Source organism: Triticum dicoccoides, chromosome 3B (assembly GCF_002162155.2).
Source record: "Triticum dicoccoides isolate Atlit2015 ecotype Zavitan chromosome 3B, WEW_v2.0, whole genome shotgun sequence".
NCBI classification, from domain to species: Eukaryota; Viridiplantae; Streptophyta; class Magnoliopsida; order Poales; family Poaceae; genus Triticum; species Triticum dicoccoides.
In genome coordinates, this window is record NC_041385.1 from 25,715,042 (window position 1) to 25,738,435 (window position 23,394).

General features: G+C 44.4%; 1 protein-coding gene and 1 long non-coding RNA gene across 25 annotated transcripts; one reads left to right on the plus strand and one right to left on the minus strand.

The window, feature by feature from the left end:
* Positions 1 to 6,231: 6,231 nt before the first annotated feature.
* LOC119274485 lies at positions 6,232 to 13,262 on the minus strand. Of its 24 annotated transcripts, none has more exons than XR_005135176.1 (14): positions 12,905 to 13,262; positions 12,695 to 12,770; positions 11,751 to 11,908; positions 10,967 to 11,090; positions 10,506 to 10,612; positions 10,366 to 10,435; positions 10,157 to 10,245; positions 9,856 to 9,881; positions 9,621 to 9,732; positions 9,398 to 9,489; positions 8,184 to 8,368; positions 8,008 to 8,105; positions 7,247 to 7,413; positions 6,232 to 6,667 (listed from the first exon to the last, which is right to left on the minus strand). It is a non-coding gene; the product is annotated as an uncharacterized LOC119274485 (long non-coding RNA). The 24 variants fall into 24 exon arrangements; XR_005135170.1 differs by having other exon boundaries at positions 12,642 to 12,770; XR_005135175.1 differs by adding an exon at positions 11,605 to 11,726 and having other exon boundaries at positions 11,836 to 12,770.
* Positions 13,263 to 13,678: 416 nt separating this feature from the next.
* On the plus strand, positions 13,679 to 22,050 carry LOC119279153 (acyl transferase 15-like). Its single transcript, XM_037560515.1, has 7 exons — positions 13,679 to 14,838; positions 15,563 to 15,692; positions 15,803 to 15,826; positions 19,652 to 19,813; positions 20,043 to 20,141; positions 20,285 to 20,796; positions 21,738 to 22,050. The coding sequence occupies exons 1-7, from the start codon at positions 13,679 to 13,681 to the stop codon at positions 22,048 to 22,050; spliced, it is 2,400 nt and encodes a 799-aa protein (XP_037416412.1).
* The last annotated feature ends 1,344 nt before the right edge of the window (positions 22,051 to 23,394 follow it).

Genomic DNA, 23,394 nt, shown 5'->3' on the forward strand with positions numbered 1-23,394 from the left:
AAGAACATGCGGTGCCCCCATGTTTGGTTTTGGTAATTGATGACAATCTCTATGGACTAATGGTTGTCTTGAGTTATATTTGAAGGATTTGTCCATAGGCTTTTCTTGAAGTCCATGTGTTGGTTTCAAGGAGTTTATGAGTTGACCAAGGTGCTATTAAGGAATTATCCAAAGATTGGTCATGTGAGTGTTGAGCTTATTGCAAGCATGTCTTGAAGAAGAAGATTGTGTGATCATTCATGTTTAACTTCAAGACATCATCCAAATGAAGAGAGTTGGAAAGATTCAAGGTTGATCAAGACTAAGTCAAGAGTGAATCAAGTTGATCAATACTAAGTCAAGAGTGAATCAAGTTGATCAACTCACAAAGCGTAGAAGATGTACCGAGTGGGATCAAGTGATCCCATGGTATGGTATGCATTGTCCATTGCACTTTGTGTACTAACCCATGGTCTATGTGAGAGTTCTATGTGGGGTTAGGTACGTGTCCATGGGCTTGCGTCAAGAGGAAGATATCATACAACCCATGGAAAGGATGACATCAAGTGGTGATCGTCATCAAGATTGCCGTGTGCAAGTTCAAGTGGAGCATCACGAAGATATCAAGTGCTTGAATCTTTCCATCCATTATGGTGTCAATGGACTTGTGAAGATGTGCCGAAGAGTGGCTCACCCATAGTGGACTATGGGGGAGCAATCATCTAGTCTTCATCGAGCCAACGCAGTCAAGAAAGGTGGTCCATCTTGAGGGAGTCAAGATCGTCATCATCTAGCTCAAGTGGACCATGTGCAAGGCAAATGTTTGGCCTTGATAGGTTTTCTATTTTACCGGTCTCGTGGTGGTAGTTGGGAGACCGGGTTATAGGGTTGTTTGCCGTACTATCAAGGGGGGCTCTCAAGTTGGTAGCTTGCTCATATCGTTAGTAGAGAGCTCAAACCATTGCATCCTTGCATCATGTTTCTTAGTTCTTGTTTGGTGATCTTTGTGAGTCTTAGAGCTTATGGTCATCTTGATGACAAGCTTGAGTTCATCGAAAATGGAGTTCGCATGCGTCTTCTATGATGTTTTCGGTGTTGGAGATTTTACCGGTCTTTTCCGAGGAAGGGTTATCACCATTTTCGTATGGGCCATTTCTCATTGGCTTCTTATTGATATTTCTATCAATATTGTGTTAGCCCATGTCGTTAGCTTTCCAACAAACTTGGTTTCGTTGAATTCGGAGTCCGTTTGCAAAAGTTGTGGCTGTTTTGGTAAAGGCTGCAGTGGTACTACCGCGACTAGAGCGGATGTAATTTTTTTACTACCGCTCCAGAGCAGTACTACCACGGCTCCTAAGCGGTAGTACCGCTCCAGACCAAAATCTCGTGTTTTGCTCAACGGAGGTAGGCACGGAAGTATTTTTTTTAGTACCGCTCGCAAGCAGTAGTACCGCTACCATTTGCGGTAGTACCGTGAGGTCGAGCGGTAGTACCGTGAGGACGAGCGGTACTACCGCTCCGGCGGTTCTTCTGGCCTTTTTGCCTCCTCGCTGTTGTGTTTCAAAGGGGTACTACCGCCCTAGCGGTAGTACCGCTCCTTGGAGCGGTAGTACCGCTCTGTGCGAGCTGTGAGCATAATGGTTGGATTTTTCCCCACCTATAAAAGGGGGTCTTCTTCTCCATTGAACCTTATCCCTTGAGCTCGTGTTTTTCCCCCATTGTTGACCTTCTTTGAGCTTGCTAACTCTCAATCCCTCCTATGATTCTTGCTAGTTCTTGAGGGAAAAGAGAGAGGAGATCTAGATTCACGTTTCCACCAATCACTTTCTCCTCTAAGTGAGGGGAACCCCTTGGATCTAGATCTTGGAGTTCTTCGTGTTCTTCGTTCATTCTTCCTCTCATTTTCCTCCCTAGCATTAGTTGCTTTGGTGGGATTTCGGAGAGAAGGACTTGGGCACTCCGTGTGCCCTTGCCATTGCATTTGGTGCATCGGTTTGAGTTCTCCACATGATACGTGGAAGTTTCAAGTTGAGAAGCTTAATACTCTTGGGTGCTTGGTGCCCTTGAGCTTGTTCCTCTTGGGTGCTTGGGCGCCCTAGACGGTTGGTGGTGTTCGGAGCTCAATCATTGTGGTGTAAATCTCCGGGCAAGCGTCGGGGTCTCCAATTAGGTTGTGGAGATCGCCCCGAGCAATTTGACGGGTACCGGTGACCGCCCCTGAGTGTTGCCAAAGTGTACGGGTTTGGTGACCGCCCCCAAGGGTCACCATTTGTACGGGTTCGGTGCCCGTCCTCAAGGGTCCCTTAGTGGAATCACGGCATCTTGCATTGTGCGAGGGCGTGAGGAGATTACGGTGGCCCTAGTGGCTTCTTGGGGAGCATTGTGCCTCCACACCGCTCCAAACGGAGATTAGCATCTGCAAGGGTGTGAACTTCGGGATACATCTCGTCTCCGCATGCCTCGGTTATCTCTTACCCGAGCCCCTTTACTTATGCACTTTACTTTGTGATAGCCTTATTGTTTCTTGTCATATATCTTGCTATCACTTAGTTGTTTACCTTGGTTTGCCTAAGTTGTTGGTGCACATAGGTGAGCCTTGTTGTTGTAGGTTTTGTGCTTGTCAAATTAACCGCTAGGTTTATTCCGCATTTGTTCAAGCCTAAACCGTAATTATTTTAAAGCGCCTATTCACCCCCCCCCCTCTAGGCGACATCCACGATCTTTCACATGCCCTCTCCTCGATTGTTTCCTCATAGAAGGTGGGAGGTGTGTGCTAATTTGTTTTCCCTTCCTATGCACAAGAGGTGTTTGGTAAAATGCATGTGAGCATGATGCCACTTGAGTTCACAAAACAAACATGATATGAGGTGCCCGAGCCACACTTAAGCTTTCTCCTCTTTCTTGCTTGAGCCACACAATCCATTCTTCTCCTCTGTTCTTCCTCCAAGCTCCATTTTCCCGAAGATTTGTCTAGATATGGCGGTGCACCAACTATCCAAGTGTTCTAAAAGGTTAGCAACTTCATCCTTTCATCTCCCATTGCTAGTTTAGCTCATTTCATGCTCTAGAAGTAGAGTGATTTGTGGGTTTTAGTTGAGGAGTGTATTTGGGAGTTTATTTAATTTAGATGCAATTTGAGCTCCAATTAACTTCTTAGTTTGCACATGTGTAGGGTGTCGTCCCGTCCCCGTCCTCGTCCTCACCGCCGTCGATCACCCGCGCCGATCTCGTCGCCGGCACCACCGTGGTGAGCCTCTTGTTCTTATTTTTTTCTAAATTCTTACTTGTATGTTTTAGATAATTACTTGTATAATTTTCTTACTTGTATTTTTTTATATAGTGCCATCGTTTTGATATCCGCCCCCGTCGGCTCTCGTCCGGTCTATGATTCGGATGTGGTATATTATCTTTTATAACTATTTATTTCATTTAGTGTTTATGACAATTATGCCGACCAACTTGACATAGATATTTTTATCTAGGATGTATGTGAACCGGAAATTCCAACCGACCCTCTTGTCAAGAGGTTAAATATAGTTGAAAAAGGAAACAATTATTTGAAATAAAAATTGAAAAGAATTGAAAAAGAGAAGATGAAATTAGAGTTGCATGTCGCCGATGTCGTCGATCTACACAAGATCCAGATGGATGCAATGCGCTTGAAAAAGATTAGAAAATATGCCATTGATAAAGAGGCTTGGTATCATTATGTTGTTGGATCAATTGTTACCTTAGTTGCGATTTTGATCGCATTTGTTGTTGCATTTAAATGTTTTTACATAATTCTTCGGCGACGATTACTTCTAGACGATGAAGCACTACCGGATCGTGAAGTATGTACACCTGCAATCCGTAGAGAGGGCATGCTTTCGGTCTCGAGGGATCGTTCGTGAACGGTTCGGGGTACTTCATCAACGATCTTCATCAACTCTTCTTCTGCTGCAACTCGGAGTTGGTAACAATCTGATCTAAACCCCTTATGCATCTTCATAGTGATCCTACTATGTTTCCCAACAGGCGGAGGAGCATAGATTTGCACTTGAGGAGGAGAGGATTCGTAATGCCTGAAGGCCAAAGAACGTGCTATCAGGTTCCTGAAACCAACCACGGTGGATGAAACCGCAAGAAAGTATTGGGAGCTCGCTCGTGGGGAGATCTTGATCCAAGCGGAAGGCTCTATTCGGAATGGTGGTGGCGGGCGAGGGGGTGGTCATGGTGGTGGTGGTGATAGTGATCATGCTGGAAACCGAGACGATGGTTGTGTTGGTGGTGGTGATGGTGGTGGTGATGATGGGCGAGAAGATGGTGGTGGTGGTGGTGGCGGCGGTGGTGTTTTCTTCGGCCGGGTCCTCGTTTGGGTTCGTGGATGCCATTGGTTGGCTCAGTCGACAACATACACATGTTATGTTTGTGGTGATTTTGATCAAACTTTCTGTTTGAAGTGATGCCTTTTAGATGAACTATGCATGTTTTAATTTGAAAATTGTGATGATGAAACTATATGTTGTGACGGTCATGTTATGCATGTTTTAATTTGAATGTTTCTATGATATATTGTGAAGTGTTTGAAGTTACACAAAATATATACATTTTTTTTACTCTACTAAGTTTAGGGCATCGGCTAGGTGCCGGCCACCTATAGAGGAGTAAATTTTTCCTCCTCTAACTTTACTAGGCCGGATCATCCTTTAACTTTTACGGGATCGGTTAGAGTTGGCCTAACTGGGTTGATCCTTCTAGCTTTATGCATAAAAACCTCGTGGACGATGTAATGATTTTATGATATGAACGAAGCAAACCATGATGGTCTTCCTACAAATCACTTGTCCTGCTCAGATCATCATTTGATTACAAAAAGATTTACCTGATCTGGGCTTTTAGAGTTAATATATCATTACCTAGACACAAACACAATCCTCCTTGCATCACTAACACTAGAACTGTTGCGTTTCATTAAGCGTTTCTTTAAGACATATGGCCATTTTTATATCTGCAAAATCACCTTCAAGCAACTTGATTTTTTTAAGACATTGCCATCTTGGTTCTTGAGTTCCTTCCCAGTTAATTCAGCAACTTGCCAGTTGACAGTGGCATCCTAGGCAAAGATTAGCCATAGTTAAGTTGGATCGAAGTGGTCGGTTACCAGAAATCCCGCTCACACTACTTGCGAATAACGCCCACACGTGTGGGGGTTAGAGGGTCTGGCCACACACCGTGTGTGGTGCGAGCAGGAGGCAGCCCACACTGGTTGTGTGTGGGTGGACATTAAAATTGCCCACACATGTGGGCGCGGCTACTTCGTGCCACATGCCTAGCAAGTACTAATCATCTCCACCTCGCGCGTGTGGCATGAAGCAAAAATGCCCACACGTCCTAGCGCAGCTACGTTAGGTACCCGCGGGATGACGATTTAGTTACCATCCTGATTGGCAGATGTAGTTATCCGGAATGGCAAGTGTAGTTGTAAAAGCATGGCAACTCTATCTGTTTTGATTAACTATAGTTGTCATGTCTAATTTATGGTAGTTGTCGCGTGTAATCAAACTGTAGTTGTCGTGTGTGATTAACTACTCGCCACACATGGTCAAAAAGTAGTTGACATGTGTGTTTACCTAGTTGCCACGTGTGGTCCAACCATAGTTGCCATGTATAGTTAATCGCAGTTGCCATGTGTGTTTATCTGATTGTCACGTACGCACAGCTGCAGTTGCCGTCTAGCAAAAGAATCACAGTTGCCATGTTTGTTTACCTAGTTGCCACGTTCACGTAACTGCGGTTGACATCCACAACATAGGAGTGTCGTGTGGGCGAAAATCAGTTCGCCCACACGCGCATGGACTAGGTGGTGGCTGTGCGGGCAGAAACTAGTTCGCCCATACAGCGCAGCTGGCAACAACATGATGCGGGGCGTGTGGGCAAACTCTCCAACACCCGCACACCAGCTCCGTCCTACGTGGCACACCAAATCCACCTTTTTGTGTCAAGATTCGTGCAAAAGACAATCAACGACCATTCAGGCGTGTGGGAGAGTTGGAGAACGCCCACACGTGTGGGCGTTAGTGTTTCCGTTTTTCTTTAAGAGTTTCATTAAGCGTTTCTTTAAGACATATGGCCAATTTTCTATCTCAAAAATCACCGTCAAGCAACTTGATTCTTTAAGACACTAGATGACTAGTTGCGCCATTGGCGCAAAGGCCAAAAGGGAGCCAAGTATTGTGAGAATATTTAGACACTCAAGTTGAAAACCAAATGTGGCTAACACTCCCACATCCTCTGCTTGGAAGACGCCTTTACTCACTGGATCTAACATAGATACATGATTCTTCAAGAGCAAAATTCAGAGAAAATATAAAGCATGGAAGGCTTTAAGTTGTACTATTGAGACCATACCACCATATCTTCTGTTAGTTTCTTTGGAAATCTAAAGGTCTAAGAGGACGGTACATGTGAGAAGATGTGAGTCCACAACAAAAAACTAAACTAACTTTCAAACAAACATTTTAAGTTTGGAAGCCACAAAGAAGCAGCCCAGATCTCTCATCGTAGTGCAGGTTCAAGAAAATGGGCCGAATGACCATCACAGCAACATGTAGAAGTAGCATAAATATAGGCTTGGTGTGTAATTGATCATGAAAGATAGCTTGATCAGTTTCTCCATTATTGGCTTATACTGAGCAAGAACATCAACCTACAGAGAAGAAAAATGGAGGACTGCTTTATTCTGCGGTAGATCCACAATAGTATAGCAAATAAAGTAGTTAAATGTACGCTAAGATGTAAGACCTTTTAGTGATCTAAAAAGTAAGCAGTGATCTAAAAGCTCTTGTATTAGTTTGAAGAGGGAGTACTTAATAAGACTGTAGGCCAGCACATCAAAGTAATGCCGGTTTCCCATTGATTTGATCAAACCAATATGACAAAGGGAAGGTGAAACTTCAGAAGACCATATAAATTGACCGCGATGTCTTAATTTAAAACTCTGAAATGAAGTAATAAACATTGAGTCTGAATGTTGTCACTAAAAAAGCATAAAAAAGGCAGACCAGCCAACGGTGCATCATAATTAGTGGTTCATTATGGGCAAACCAGACAGCAGTAGCCTAATAATTTAGACGGAAAAAATGCAAGAAGTCAAAGCACAAGGTGGGAAATAGGACCGAGCATTGACACCGAGCATTGACAGGTAACCAAATAATAAAGGAATATCCTCAGAGGATGCAAGAGGTGAGAAAGGAGCACCTAGGCCTAGCAGAGGTTTGTGGACTACCTCTTTATGCCACACCATATCCACATCCCTAGCGCTTGACGTACTTGCTGCTATTGCCGTATCTACCTTATTTCCTCCATTGCCGGTTCGTGGACTACCTCTTCAGGACACGCCGAATACATATCCTCTCCTTCACCAGCTGGTAGTCTCGCCCTTCAATCATGCCACTAACAAATAAATAGAGAACACTATGATCAAGTTGATAAGGCTTACGACTGTATGTGAGGAAAGCAAATAATTCATGCTTGTCAACACCATAGTGTAAAATTTTAGTAGAAAGCACATCATCGTTCTGGAAGAAAATAGGTGGAAGCATAAGAAAGCAATTAAACAATCTCTCCAGAGGCACTCACATGGTAAAATCCAAAACATCGAAAGCAATATATTATTTTTGCGAAATGTACAGGATTCAAGAAACTGAGTACCATCAAAAGTAGTCTGCTATCCATATCCAGAACTCCAATTCTTACATACTCGCTAAAAGTTCTATTGGTTGAGATCATTTTTGGATCACCCACAAGCAAGTATGCATGGTTCATATGTGAAGAGAAACTGACAATTACAACCAATAACCAATTAGCCAACACATGAAAATCTATCCCAAACCACTATGACTACTATTCACCAATACCATAGATGATAGCACTGTGCTGTTATAAGTTTCTTCATGATTCACCATATAAAAAGATTATACCTCTTCTACATAGCAGCACAAGACGTTTACGCAAGGAAGGAAAAGAGTAAGTTTAATTTCTTTTCACCTATTTCTTATCAATGGAGATGGAAAATGCTCTAGTCTATTTTTAATGTTTTATCTTGTCCACCTATTTGTAGATAGGCCTTTTTGTAACATGACAACCTGAAATTTATTAAGAGACATGAAACTTTTATTATCTGATCGAAAGAACAATAGTTAGTAAATATTTGCTACAAGTACCTGACAGGAACAAGTGCAGCCTCAGTCTTTTTCAGAAGGCTAGTACATATTACAAACCAGGAAACGATGGTTGAAATATGTGATATGATGCAGTTTCTGAAACACGGTTTCATGGTTGGCCATGATAAGTGTCAAATGTTTTCTCCTTTTTATTCGGGGTCCATTAGGGTCATAGCTGATGGTACCTTATAAACAGAATTTTCAGAACAGATTGCAGCTTGTATAAGATAGACATGTTTATTTAGTATCATATTTAATTGAAAAGCCAAATAATCATATAACTATTTACATGTCTAGATCCAAGGTTTGAGAAATCAATAAAGTGCCCTCCCCAGAAATCACAGTGGAAGCAAGTAAATAACCCAAGCTTGGTGTGGCACCACAATAAAGAGGATCATAAAGGAAAAAAAATAGAGGATCATACAGAATAATCAGGAATCTGTACACACAGCTTACTACAGTTTACTCATGCTTCAGAATCAATCAACATGCTTGATGCCGCACCACAATAAGTAGCACATGGATATTCTAACTCACAGGACAACCTATATAATGTCGTCTTGCCTTGCATTTGCACCTCTCATTACATAAAAAAAGCACGCCAACCAAGATAAACCAAATCATGAACTTGGACAGGAAAATCAAAGAGAGGGAAAACCTGTGGATGGGTTAGATAGCAAGTCGCCGGCGAGGGCGCCCAGGTCCGGCCGACAACACCCGGCCCCACACACAGTTCGGAAGCACTCTACCACATAATCAAATGGCATGAAAGTACGAACAGCGACCAACCAAACCGAATAAACCACATGAATGGTTGTGAATGAAGGCGGAATCATATGCATCTCACAACTAACAAATTTAACTGATAATTCAAGATACTAAAGATCTGCTCTGCATTTTCGACAGTGAAAATAGTAAAGATCTCGAATGCAATAAAACAACAAGGAAGCAAACAAGTTGCACATGATTTAAATGACGTCGCGTAACTTCTAAAGTTTTCCCCTTATATGACAACCTTCTTCCTAGCAAGAGTCATTACAGTATTTAGATATCTTGTATAAAAAGATCAAGAACTAAAAACTACATTCGGCAAGACATCCTTTCTACAAAAGGAAATTCCCAGAGCAAACATTAGCCGATTCAGTGCATATCTCCAAGGCTCATGTAAGGAAATTGTCAAAAAGGAGTAAACTGATTGGAAGGAGCTGCAATACCTAAGGATCGGTTGGAGACTGCGAGGTCGACAAGGACGCCTATCCAAGCATGTTTCTTCTGTCATAAGATTTTATTTTACTTCGTCATGAAGCTGTGAAAAAAGCCATCTCGGTATGAGCTTTCGAGCTTTAAACCAACCATTTTCATGAATAAATTAGTTGCTTCAGTTCTGTTGGGCTGTATCATATAACAAAGAACAGAACAAAATAGAAGTTTCTTTACCAATGTTGTAATTGTCTTGAGTAAATGGAAGTTAAGATAAATGAGAATCCTTGAGGCAAACACAAATTAAAAAATCAGCCACCGCAATCCTCAATGTCCGCTGTTCCTCTCTCTATAGTCAGGCATTAAAACCAAAACGGCCTAATCAGCCCACATTAAAGCAAAAAATGGAAAACACGACATCATCTATTGTAGAATTAAGAAAAATATGCTCTCCAGGGATAGTTTGGTTCACCTTGAGGTACAGAATAATTCGAACTCCTACAAAACATTACATTGTTTGCTTTAGTATATGACCCGTTCAATCTGAGAATAATTCAAAATTTTCATCCAAATTCTTGCAATTCTTCCTACTGTGTTGAGCTTGTAACAGTGATATTAGTATAAGTATTTTATTCTCTTTCTCTAGATAGAAATCTCCAATCTGAAGTTTCAAGACACTGATCAAAGTATATTATGGAAGAAAAGAAGCTCATTCCACTATGAATATAATTATTTGGCTCACACTTGTGAATCAAGAAAGGAAGGAAGCGAACCTGATGGTGTTGGTGTATTGCGGCTCAGGCCAGTGTGCTCGACTTGCCGCTGCGTGTTGTTGGCTTCGCGCCACAAAACTCACCATGTCCTGACCAGTGCAACACACATAAGATCACACTCATAACCCAAGAGAAGTAGGGACGTATGTAACTAATAAAAAAACAGATGTAGCAAGTGCAAGGTAGGCTTAGTGGTGCTTAGAGCTTACTTCAACTTTATTCCAAAGGATGTACACCGGTCATCTTCCTCGCTGGTCCCCAACATTGCCGCATGCCACCCTTCGAGAAGACAGTAGAGGGATGATTCTTCAACTGAAGATGAACAAATGAAGGAAGAGCAAAAATTTACCTGAGCATTGGACCGGCGCCATTTCATGGATGGAGCTTGGAGGAACCCTCTTCTCCACTTCTCTCGATCCACTGCCGCTATTACTGCCTCACACCATGCATCCGAGCCTACATAAGAAAGAATGGCCCTCAACGCCTGAACAACACACGGGGCGCAAAACTGGGCATATAGAAAAAGGTGCATCAATCACATATCTGCAGAGATGCATAGCAGGAAATGCACATACAATTTCACGGTTTTTTATGGATGAAAATACCAACATCTAGACCTAAACATCACCCAAGGATTATACATTTCAAAATATAGAGCAGAGAGGCTATCAACAATTATATTCTAAATCTCTTGACATCACAACTCATGCAAGAAAAATGGACAAAATAAGATACTGCAAGCAAATGTGCACCAAATTATGAGCAAAGAAACTGATGATTAGAGCAGATTACTCTGCTTGCCCTTCTCACCGGCCTGCTCCTTCCCCCTGTCGTCGGCCGCCTCCCCTTCCCCTGTAGCTCCTTCCCCGTGTCGTCGGCCTCAATTGCAGCGAGTTGATTGAGGGCTACAAATGAGCTTTTGAGGAAGATTTTCCTGCAATGCTAATTACTTAGTATGGATTAGCTAGTATCAGTACAATTGCATTCTTACTTAAATTATGCATATGAAAATGAACAACAATTATTTATTTGCATTTGGGAATGTCAATATTCAGCACCCATGCAGTGATCAGTGATGTGTTAAACCATACAATGTGATACAACCATATGCGATAATCAAGTCAGTATGGTAACTAAACAAAAACATGTATATTGTGCACAGGGTATAAATAGTACTACCTCAGTTCCTAAATATAAGACGTTTAAACTGCCAAAACGTCTTATATTTGGTAATAGAGGATGTACATATGAAAATTTAGAGCCACAGACATAGACTGCCAATGCCAGATAAGAGAACAGTCTTCCATCATATGTGGCTCTTTTTCACAGAAAGTTTGGTTACTACTACAGCGCAAGGTCTCAACATTGTGGCAGTGTAATAAAGCATTCCACAGATGCTCGGATTGTCAGAACTTGTCATCATAATCTTATACTCCGAATATGCATACCTAGCATGATTCTAAGTTTGGTTGTAGCAGTAATCATGCCAATGAAGAAAGTATTATGGTGGTGGAAATAAGCAGAAGATAGTCTTCTTCTGGGATCTGCAATAATACTCGCTTAGGAAGAACTGCAAGATACAAGGCATACATACTCAGATGAGAGAGCAGATCTGCGGGCTAAGCATTTGTGGTAAGGTGAACTGAAGTGACGCATGAATGTATCTCGAGGAAGACGACCTCAGAATGAACCCGTCGCTACCCTTCGCCTCCGACAAACACCGCATCAACAGATTGATTGGAATATCAATTACTAAAAAGCATGATCATACAAAAGGGATTTATCAGCAGACGTATACTGATTCCAATGATGGGCTTCTATATGAAACCAAATTTTAAATATACTGAACTCTTTTGCATCAGATTAAAATTAGCAAAAAAAATGATGGTAAGTCTAATATCATATCCAAATACAACTTTGTGCTCAGCAGTACCTACAATCTAACGCAGCTGATCCATCAAAGAAAGTATATACATTACCTACAATCGAACGCAGCTGATCCATCAAAGAACGTATATACAGGAAGGCTAATCTAACACAAAGTCTAAAAGGTAAACTAAACCTGCATCCAGTTGATAGAAAAGAAAAGGCATCATGCGTGTATTGGGCAGAGCAAATCAGGTCAAGATTAAATTTAGCTAAATATAAAAATTTGGGAATGCTAAATACCACAAAATGACTTGGCAAAGTTGATCAATACAATAAATCAAAATCAATTCCAAAAGGCATGAACCTTTGTGGTCTTCGAGAAAAGACCAACATCTTTCTCCCCTATAACTAATTATACTTGTACACTCACAAATATATACAATCTTCAAAGGTAAAGTGTCGTGGGTGTGTGACTACCAATTCATCCGAAGATATGTATTACAGTAAATTATTGCACAATGTTACTTCCGAAACATGGATAGAATATGGAATATTTACCTTAACAAGTTCTTGCATAAACAGCAAAGTCTGTACTAATTGATGCTAGTTCTCTTACCACAAGAACAAACCAGGTCATCTAAACAGGCAAGGTTACGTATAGAAACCCACATCGCTCTAGCCGCTGCCAATACACTCCGATTTCGTCCGGATCTCATTTTCCTCATCCAACGCCATCTCCAAGTCCCTGTGGTGAGGACAAGAGATGAGGAGGCATCGACCGGTAGAAGGCGCATCAACGAGGAAGAAAGGACACACACAACAAGTACACGGCAGCAAGAATCGAGGGGAGCAAGGATTGGGAATAAATCACGTACTTACCTTGCTAGGGCATGTCCTAGGTTGTGGATCCAGTTTGGGCACAGGTCATGGGGAGAGACGCCTGTTGTGGAGGCACGAGCACCGGCGGACCGTCTTCCCTCCAACAGCGGCGTGGTCAAGCCCATATTCATCGGGGCTGAACCCCAGATGTTGACCTCCCGTCTGTGACCCTTCTGTTCGAGGAGACGAGGAGAAGCGGACACACGCGTGGAAGGATCCGGTCGGATCCGTATGAAGAAGAGGAGGAGAGGCGGCGCTGGTGGAGAAGGAGAAGGAGAAGGGGGTGTGGCGGCGGAGAGAGGGAGAGGAGGAGACGAGGCGTGGGATGTGGGGCTCGACTGTTCGAGGACAAGAGGGGATTGGCAGCTAGGTTTTTACCGGCATCAATCGCACCCAGAACTGAAGGGATTATGGGTTTTCTTTTGAGTGTAGCTTTAAAGTGGGCCTAGTAAACTGAGGTCCCACTCGTCATCCACCCTTGAAGACTGCATGACCGTGTAACATGAACCAACGGCCTAACCAGTGCCAGCGTGAAAAATCGTACAACAGTGAAAACATCGCACGGTCAAAAAGGATTACCGATCGCAAGCCTTCTAGATGGCCGGGTAGACTACCAGGGTTTATATGTTAGATTGGCATCTTGATTCTTGCGTTTCATCCCAGTTAACTCGGCAACTTGCCAGTTGGCATTGGAGCCCACAGATCTCGATCTACTAATCTCGATCGAGACTGACCATTAGAGCCCACAGATCGAAAACCAAGTTCCCGAGCACGATGAAAATCCTTGTGACCCAGTCCTCGCCGCCGGTGCTCGTAGGCCCGTCGGAGCCCACGCCGGCCGGCAACCTGCCTTTCACTTCTTCCGACAAGGCCTGCCTCCATGTGTCGGTCACGTCGCTCCACATTTTCGACCGCCCGATCCACGAGCCGGCTGAGAACATACGGCGTGCTCTGTCCCAAGCACTTGTCCACTACTACCCCCTCGCTGGTCGCCTGGCCGTCAGCGGCCAGGACGTCCAGCTCGCGTGCACCGGTGACGGCGTTGCGTTCGTCGCTGCCACGGCGAGCTGCACTCTGGAGGATGTCAGGTTCCTCGACGCGCCACTGGTGATCCCTTTGGATGCCCTTGCCGTCCGGTCCGGCGAGCACGCCCGCATGTCGGACTCGGAATGCCCGCTGCTGATGATGCAGGTCACCGAGTTCGCCTGCGGCGGATACGTCGTCGGGGTGACGTGGAACCATGCCCTCGCTGACGGCTTTGGGTTGGCCCAGTTCCTAGGAGCCGTCGGCGAGCTTGCCCGCGGGCTGTCCCCGCCGTCCGTCGTCCCAGTCAGGCACGACGCATCGCTCCCGGAGATCCCGCAGCTGATGGCTGCCCTCGGGCCGTCCCTGGGCTTCAAGCATGTCGAGTTCGCCTACACCGACGTGACCATCCCCTGGAGCTTCATCAACCGCATCAAGGCCGAGTTCCGGGGCGTGGACCAGCCGTGCTCGACGTTCGAGGTTGTTGGCGCCGCGATATGGCAGTGCCGGGCTCGCGCGATCAATGCCGACCCAGGCTCCCCTGCGCCGCTGATTTTTACGGCCAACATGCGGAAGCACGTTGGCGCCAAGGATGGCTACTACGGCAACTGCATCGCGCCGCAGATGGTGGTGACGACGTGTAGCGCGGTGGCGAACGGCGACACCGCTGAGGTGGTGAAGCTGATCAAGCACGGCAAGGAGCGGATACCGGACACCCTCGGGAATTACGAGCACGTGCTGAGCAAGGAGCTCGCTGGCGCGCTGCTCGGTTACACGGCGGTATTCACGTCGAGCTGGGGCGGCATCGGGCTGGAGGGCGTCGACTTCGGCGGCGGTACGCCGGCGAGGGTGATGGCCCACTTGGAGGTGACGTGGACGCCAGGCTGCGTGCTGTGTCTACCGTGTTCGAGGATAGGGGTGGGCATAAAAACCGACCAACCAAATACCGAACCGAAACCGTAACCGAATAAACCAAATTTTCGGTTTTTATTATTGGTACAGCTAAATTCGGTTTTTATTTTCAATAACCGAACTCACATCGGTCGGTTCGGTATTAAACTGTTAACCGAAAAAGAAACCGAAGCGTGCATGACGCAGCCTTCCATGCAGCTCCCTGTACAGCGTCCATCAGGCATCTCATCAACCGATCGCGGCCGCGCGCGCATGTAGCCGTATAATATACGAGCAGCCCCCACTGGCTACCTTTTTATCTTCTTGAGGCAACCCCACGTGCTACATTTTTTTAACCGAGCCCCACATAAAATAAAACATGGGCCGGCCACCTATTTGCATGGCCCAAACACAACTGACGGTACTTTGTGGGCTAGCGAAGTGCCTAGTGGCAGGACACTGTCAATTCTTTAGTCCCACCTCGCCTGGCTACACTAAAGGAGACAAGGTGCTTGGTTATATAAGAGGGCGGGGTGAAACTGGAGCACTCGCAGCTGCATGGTAAGCAACAACGCAGCTTCGGTGTAAACCGAAAACTGAACCGAACAAGTTGGTTAACCAATTATCGGTTAGCTAGTTTGGGTTGCCTATTTCGGTTTTGATTCTTGCTAACCGAATTTTAAAAATAACCGAATGGTATAAACCGAATTTTCAGTTTCTACCGAACGCCCAGCCCTATTCGAGGAAGGACAGCGACGGCGTGAACGTGCGAGCGTTCTGCGTCAGGGAGGAGCACGTCGACGGTTTCCATGCCGCATTGGCGACGCTCCACTCAACCAAGCCCTGGTTCGATTGCCATTCTTCTGCTCGTTTCGTTATTTTAAGTCGTTTTGCTGTGTTTGGTGATTCAGATGTTAAACGGCAGATGTTTGCGTCCGGAGATTGTTGTGGATTCATCTCTGTCTTAATAATTTTGTTGCCCAGATCCTTGACCTCCGCACTAGATTTGTAAGTCGTGTTGTCTAAATGTATTGTGGAAGTTGGTTGAATTTTTCATACTACTTGTTTGGCTTGATTATGCCTATGTTTGTAGGCCAAAAATGTTTGTGTACGGAATCATGTTTCGCTTCGCCTAATATATTTTCGAAAAGACTAACTGCCACACGTGTGGCACTTCTCCAACCCGCCCACACGCCTTCATCGCCGTCCATTGTAACCTGCACGAATCTTGGCGTGATGACCCAATTTTTAATTGCCATGTAGGACATGAGCGACGTGCTGTGTATGCAGCAGTTCGCCCACACGCGTTTACCACTCCGTCGTCAACGGTTGCGAGTCGGAGGCGTGCGGTGGAACCGCCGTCGCGCGCCCACGCGTGGCGCACGACTTCTATCGCCGTTTCCCTCGGCTGGCCACTCTCCCCCTCATTGCATCTCCCCGTCTCATTCATTTCCCCCAACCAACACTACATAGCAGTTCCAGCGAGATTGAAGGAGAAGACGAGAAGAGGAGGCGGCGGCGCCGGCGGAAGAGTCGACGGAATTCGCGGCCGTTGCTTGTGTTCGCCGGACCGAAGCAGCGTCGCCGGAGCAGCTGAAGTGAGAGGTAAGACCGTGGAAGCTTCTGTACTCTCCCCCTTCCTCCTTGGTCTCGCTCCTCTCGAGCCCCCCTCCCCCCTCCCCCGGAGATTCAGGCGGATTTGCGGCCACTCCGGCGTCCTCGTCGGCGGGGGAGTCGTGCGTGTGCTATTTTACGGCGGCATTGCGCAGCCCCGTCGCTGTCGCGGTGGTACTCAAGCCGGTGAGGCTCGCTCGGGGTAGCAATTAGATTGATGCGATTAGATGCGTGAGGGATTCCTTTTCCATTTGTTAGTTGTGATTTTTGTCTCGAAGGCTACGATCGTCAGTGTTTCAGGGCAATGTTGCTGTCGAATTGAGGGTTTGATAGTTGTGTGTGAACCATAGATCTAGGTAGGTGAATTTCAATGTATAGGATCATGGCAGTCATGGCAATTTCAACAAAATGGACTCTGTCAGTTGATGGCAACTAATTTTCAGAACGAACCCTGTCAGTTGCCATGTCCTGTGTAGGATAATGGCAGTTTCATGAGATCCAAATTCATGGAGTGATAGGTGTGTTTCTGAATCAACTATCCTTCTAAGTGGCAACTATTTCTGAAAATCAAGTATGACAGTTGCCATGTCATATGTAGAGTGATGGCAGTTTTGTATGTACCATGTACTCACTTAGTTGCCATACTATTTCGTGATAGCACAACATATTTGACCGTAGTACATGGCAACTCATTTCGGGTTTTTTTTACCAGGCCAATGTGTGAGTTGCCACATTACATGTTGTTGACTGGCACACATCTGCTATTCATGATTTTCTTATGCACATTCTTCATTCTATACATATTCAGAGCAGAGCAAAGCAGAGTCAGTGGCAGAGGCAGGGGGTGCTGGCAGGGGCCTTGGCCTCCCCTATGTTCTCAATAGTACACATATATGTTCTCCTAATCCTCCATTTATCAGAGAAAACTAGCTATGTTTAGGAGATTTGGTCCCTGCTAGCATTATATGACATGTCTTGGCCCCATCTATATTAAGTTTTCTGGCTCCGCACTGAGCAGAGTATATATTTAGAGTTCTGAAAGCAGAGTATGTATCCATCTAAACTATTGACTTCTCTTGTTATTTACTGTAGGTAGCCAACAAACACATTAATCACCATGGTGTTGGTTGTGTATATCCGATCAACTGAATCAATGAATCAATCAATCAGTGTCTTAGTTGCCACATCTTTTTGTTTTGTTAACATGGCAACCTGAACTTAGTAGATGTGGCATGTGCTTTTTATTAAGCCAACGTGTTAGTTGCCACACTGATTGTTAGACAATGATAGTTTGATGCTCCGATGTACTGCCCTCAGTTGCCACATTATTTATTTTACCAATATGGCAACTTGGATCTCCTACATGGCAATTATATTCTTAAGAAGCAAACACATATCCAGTTGCCATGTTTTTGCACCTGCTGTCCAATTGGTTATTTTTTGCCTGTCTGTGCATGTTCAGCACATGGCAATTACAACCTTTTCACATGCTAAAACTGTGCGGGTAAATGTGGCAGTTTTCATTTTCTGTTAATGATGATATCCAGTGATTCGTTACTTAGTGTATCACTTTCTGGATTTGTCTGATGTGTTTTCATTTCAGACTAACGTGTTTTTGCTCTTACTGTAGAAAATATGGCTCGTGGCGACCATCAAGATGATGATGATGACTTCATGGAGCCATCGCCACAGAATCGTGGGGATGCGGTCACTCTTCTCCTATGTTTTAATATGATACCGAGTTATCATTCTTCTGTTAGAACTAATTTGTACTATATTGCAACATGGAAACAAAATGATTATTTTTGTGTTATGCAGAAGAAGAAGCGTGTGCGCAATAGGGCTTAGCAAGAACGCGTGACTATACTGACACAGGGATTTACTGATGCTCAGAAGGCAGTTGCCGGTGAGATGGGTATGCAGGCTCTGATGATGGTTCGGTGCACGAACCTAGTAAATCATGTATGTGACTAGCTCGGTGAGATATATGAGCCTGCTTCTAGGGAATTCATGATTTCGGAACACGGAAGATTGCCTTTGAACGAGGAATCCGTGTTCTGCACTTTGGGTGTCCCCCGTGGAGAAATCAAAGTCCCTTATGAAGTGAACAATAAGATTGAGGAAGCTTTGTTTGCCCGTTTGTTTCCTGGTATGGCTTCCATGCCTAATACGACTGTTCTGACAACTTCGCTGGAGGAGATGACAACCCATGGCGAAGTTTTTAAGATGAAGCTGCTCATGTACTTGATCTCGACTGTATTTGCGCCTACCACATCTCTTCGCCCAAGCAACAAGTGCTTTCCTATCCTGGTCAATGCACTCTCTTTATTCTTTTACATACAATCTTTTTGTTTTTGATGTCATGAAGAAGTTAGTCAATACCCTTTTTAATGTTTTTATTGAATGCTGACGCGACATCTTTTTCTGTCCCGATTTGTGTTTGTGCAGGCAAAGCTGAAAGATGTTAAAAACATGAATTGGTGTAAATTCATTGCTGACTTCCTGCATTAAGATGTACCAAAAGGGATGTCGCTTGCATCTAATGGTATCCACCCCCTACTCTTTATGCAAATGTTCTTATCACGGTTCATTCTTTTCATAAATCAACGTTTGCAGCTGTTAATAAGTGGCAACCGAACTGTTTTTGCATTTTAGTATCTCTGTTTGGCCATAGTTTGAACAAACCATAGTTCTTGATAGAGCTTTTATCTGATTTCTTTATGGCAATCATAGTTGATCGCGCGTGGCAACCATTTGTTATTTTTTGTTTTCTGTCTTCTTCGTGCCAAAATGAAGTTTGTTTGATACATGGCAATTGTAGTTGGTGTTTTCAAGGCAATTTCATTCTTTCTAATTATAGTACACATAGTGAACCACTTTCTATGTTCATTTCTATTTTATACAATCTGGATGGCAATTACAGTGTTGAATCGGTGGCAACTAAGAATATAATAACAGGCAACTGCTAACATAACATGCTTTCAACTAACAATATATGTAGGTTAATACTAAGAACATATGTAGATGGCAAATCTCTTTGTTTTACTTTTTTTTAACTTGTGACTAAAGGGGCATTGTACTACCAATGACGTTTAAACCGTTGTCATTTTCCTTTTCCTTTTCCTTTTTCCCCGCATTTCTATATGTTTTCTTTTTCCTGGACAACATTTGATCATTGTCATATTCTGATTTACTTGTTCGCTTTATTGTGCAAACTAGCTCATGTATGTCGATAGTCTTGATTTGTCCATTGTCAACTTTACTGGGATAGGAGGCCCGCTGCCTGCACATAAGTTTGCCATCTCTGCGTGGACGTACGATGCTGTCAAGGCTGTACTTGCTGCAGACAGGGCTTCTGATACAAAATATAGGAAACAGCAGGTTAGTTGTGTCATCTTTTACACCGCCTAATCGCTTCCATCATGGCTAACGAGTCATAAACAACTTGCCAACCATGCTTGACTGCACATGGCAACCATAATTGTCTTGCTACGGTAACTCTGTCGTTCCTCGTTGAAACTCCTTTTTCTTCCTTGCAATGCATAATTATAGTCACTACTTCTTAGTTTTCATTTCTGACTTCTTTAGTTGTTTTTGATATTTTTCCCAGTTGATGGCCAAGCATGCTATAGACTACAGTGTGTTTGGTGGGCCACAAAACTTTGGCAAGTGGATGGATGTGCATTCAGCTCCATCTTGTCTCGCTGAGGTAGTCAAGCATGTTTATTTGTTTGCTGAAATTACTTTTTATATTGCATTTTGATTGCTTTTTATGGTTGTTCTACCTTATTTTTCCTAATCATGTGTCTCTAATATGTTTTGTGATTTGTTACTTTTTTGTTTTGTGATTAGGCAAGGGCACCTATTGAGCACCTAGTTGGGCAGTTTGCTTCTGGCATGACTAGCTTGCTTGGGAAGTTGGTCGAGGGTTGGACAACACTAAATGGTTCTGATAGTGATGCGGTTGTGAGGAACTTCACATCATTCATTGGAGAACAGACACATCGTCCGACTGGTTGTCGTGGCCGGTATGACTACAACAGCTCTCAGGAGCTTCCTGACACACAAGATGAGCTAGATGGGGATGGTTTTGGTGGCGTTGACGCTGGTCTTGATAAGGATGGCGATGATGACATGGAGAATGTGTCGCATGACAGTGACCACTATGAACATCACGAAGATAATGTGAGGGGCAAGAAGGATAAGGTTGCACCGAAAGTTCCTCTACCGAAGAGAGGCATTGATTCAAATGTTGCGAGAGACACGGGGGTTTTGCTCTCAAAGAGGGGCAGGGCTCCAGAGGATGCTGGCCAAGGCAATGTTGAGAAGAGGTGTATGGCTGATCCTGTAGCTGCTAGGAGGAGGTTCGATGTTTACTTAGCTTTTTTATTTTGTTCTTCCTTTTTTAACAGCCCTACTTTTTTGTCTTCCCTATGTGCGCCATTATTTTTGTGTCTCACACTTGTTTATATTTTGCATTTTTTTGCTCACTCTTTGCCATTTTTTCTTGTACGTGCAGTGAGGCGATAGTTGGTGGACGATCACTTAAGTATAAACAAGCACCTATGCCAACTCGTGTTTCTGCCCGGTTGAACAAGGGGGCTCCCGCTGCTGGTGCCACCACCTCCACTAGGTCGTCTCCTTGCACATCGACGTCCAACACCGGGAATCCTGTCGTGCTAGAAGATTTGAGGAAGACAACCAAGAAGTGGGTTCTCCCTATCTGTTTTTTATCTACCTTTTTTTGTGATTCAGCTATCTTGTTTTCGTCGCGATATGGAAATTCTCTTTGAACTCTTTTCATGACAATTTGCATGTGATGACCTTGCCAAGTCATTATTTGGCTTATGGTAATTTTGTTCGATGCATTCTAAATCATATGCAACCTTTTACTTGTCCCCTTTTTTGGTGGCAACTACTGTCTGCCTCTCATGGCAACTGTCTAACTTGACACATGGCTAACCATGTCTGTCCCACATGGAAACTGTTGTTTTATGATATAAATTTGTTTCATGCAACTCCTTCTTCTTCTGCATGGCAACTGCTTACTAGATCACATGGGAAATCTTGTCCACTCATATGGCAACTGGTAGCTTCCACTTACTTCAACCTCTTTTTTTGCACTTCATTTGTGTTCATCCTTACATTGTTTTCAAATGGAAGCTCTGGCACATCACTCATATTTTCATTTTTTATGATGACTACCATGGCAATTCATTTTTGTTCCTAGCGCTCACCTTTTTTGTTCTCTTCATGCATTTTCTTGAATGGTCGTTTATCATTTGACACATTTCTTTTTTTGTAGGGTCAAGAAGATTACTACACGCTTGACCAATCGTACTACCAGAGACCTACTTGAACGCATTCACTCCAAGCTGTCGACATCCGATGTTGCAGACATTCACGAGCCACCAGTCGACCAATCTGCTACTGTATCGCCCACTATTTCTGTTAGCTCTAATGCAAGGGGCCGCGGATCTCCGCCGGTTGCAGATGTGCAGACTACAATGGCAGGCATCTGTACATTTGGGAGTGATGAGTCTGTATCTGCCAGGACTGCTGAGATAATGCCTACACTGGTGGCAATGAGAGATGTTGTTGTCACCCATACCACCTGATCAGCAAGTGTTGAAGTGGACGCTCCTGAGGTCAACCTAAACAAGGAGGATTCCCGGTCATCTTATACGGATTCCAAGCGTGTGGCTAGTAGCACTTCTGTGTCCATGAAAGAAGGGGATGCGGCCACACTTTAGAATGAAATGCCATCGATAGTTGACTCTCGTGTCACAACGGCTCCAGCGGCTGGTGGCCCAGAGGCTACTACTATTATCGTTGTGCGACCTGGCCCGCCACCTAGGCGGCATAGCCCCCGCAAGATTCCCGCACAAGTATCCAATGCACCACCGGTAGTTAAGAGCAGCAGAGATGACTCTGGTTACGTGACTGCTTCCACCTGTTCCCACCATCTGCCAAAAGCAATGTACCCGATAAGACAGAAATCAGCAGTACAACAGATGCAGCTGGCAAGCCGTGCGCTACTGAAGGAGGTGGACGTTCAGAGCAGACTGCGTCTTTCACCGTCATGGAGAACAGCAGCTTAAATCTACGCACTTCCAAGCTCCCTGTCAACGTTGGTGTACCCGACAACCCAAACAGGAAGATAGGCAAGAAAGTTGTGGTTGAGATCGCTGAGAGCCCACCCCGACCCACTAACAAGCCTGATGATCCTGTAGCAGACGAGGGCGACATGTTTGTTGATCTGCCACCTTTAAACTCTGCCAATCAATTTGTCCGCAGTCCGGCTCGTAGCCAGGAGAGGCACCCCATGGCTTTTACCCCATTGAGTTTTGGTCTAGGAATCGACAGCTCTCAGGATGTACAAGTGCACGATCCTATGCCTGTTGCTTTTTCTTTCCCGGCAGGCACGGTCCCAATGATGGCGCAGCCATTGACTAATGGCAGGAAGGCTTTCAAGTTTGCAGATCCCATAGTGCAGGGTAAATTTTTTTGGGGTGTTCTCAACTGTGATGGAAAATCTCATGCGATGCACATGTAGTTGTCATTTCTTTTGTTTCTGTAGAGGTTGATGCATGGCTACTGTAGTTGACGACACATGGCAATTTGCAGTTGTTTCCATGTGGCAACTATAGTGCATTGCACATGGCAAATGCAGTTGTTCTCATGCGGCAACCGTAGTGCACTTTACATGGCAACCATAGTTGTTGCCATGTGGCAACTGCAGTGCACTGCACATGGCAAATACAGTTGTTGCCATGTGGCAACTGTAGTGCACTTTACATGGCAACTGCAGTTGTAGCCATGTGGCAATTGCAGTGCATTTTACATGGCAACTGCATTTTTACTTTCCACATGCCAAACTTTGTTTACAAACTACCAGTTGGCATTGATACTTACTTACCAGTACTTTTCACTTCACATTTTGAACTTCATGCACAACATTT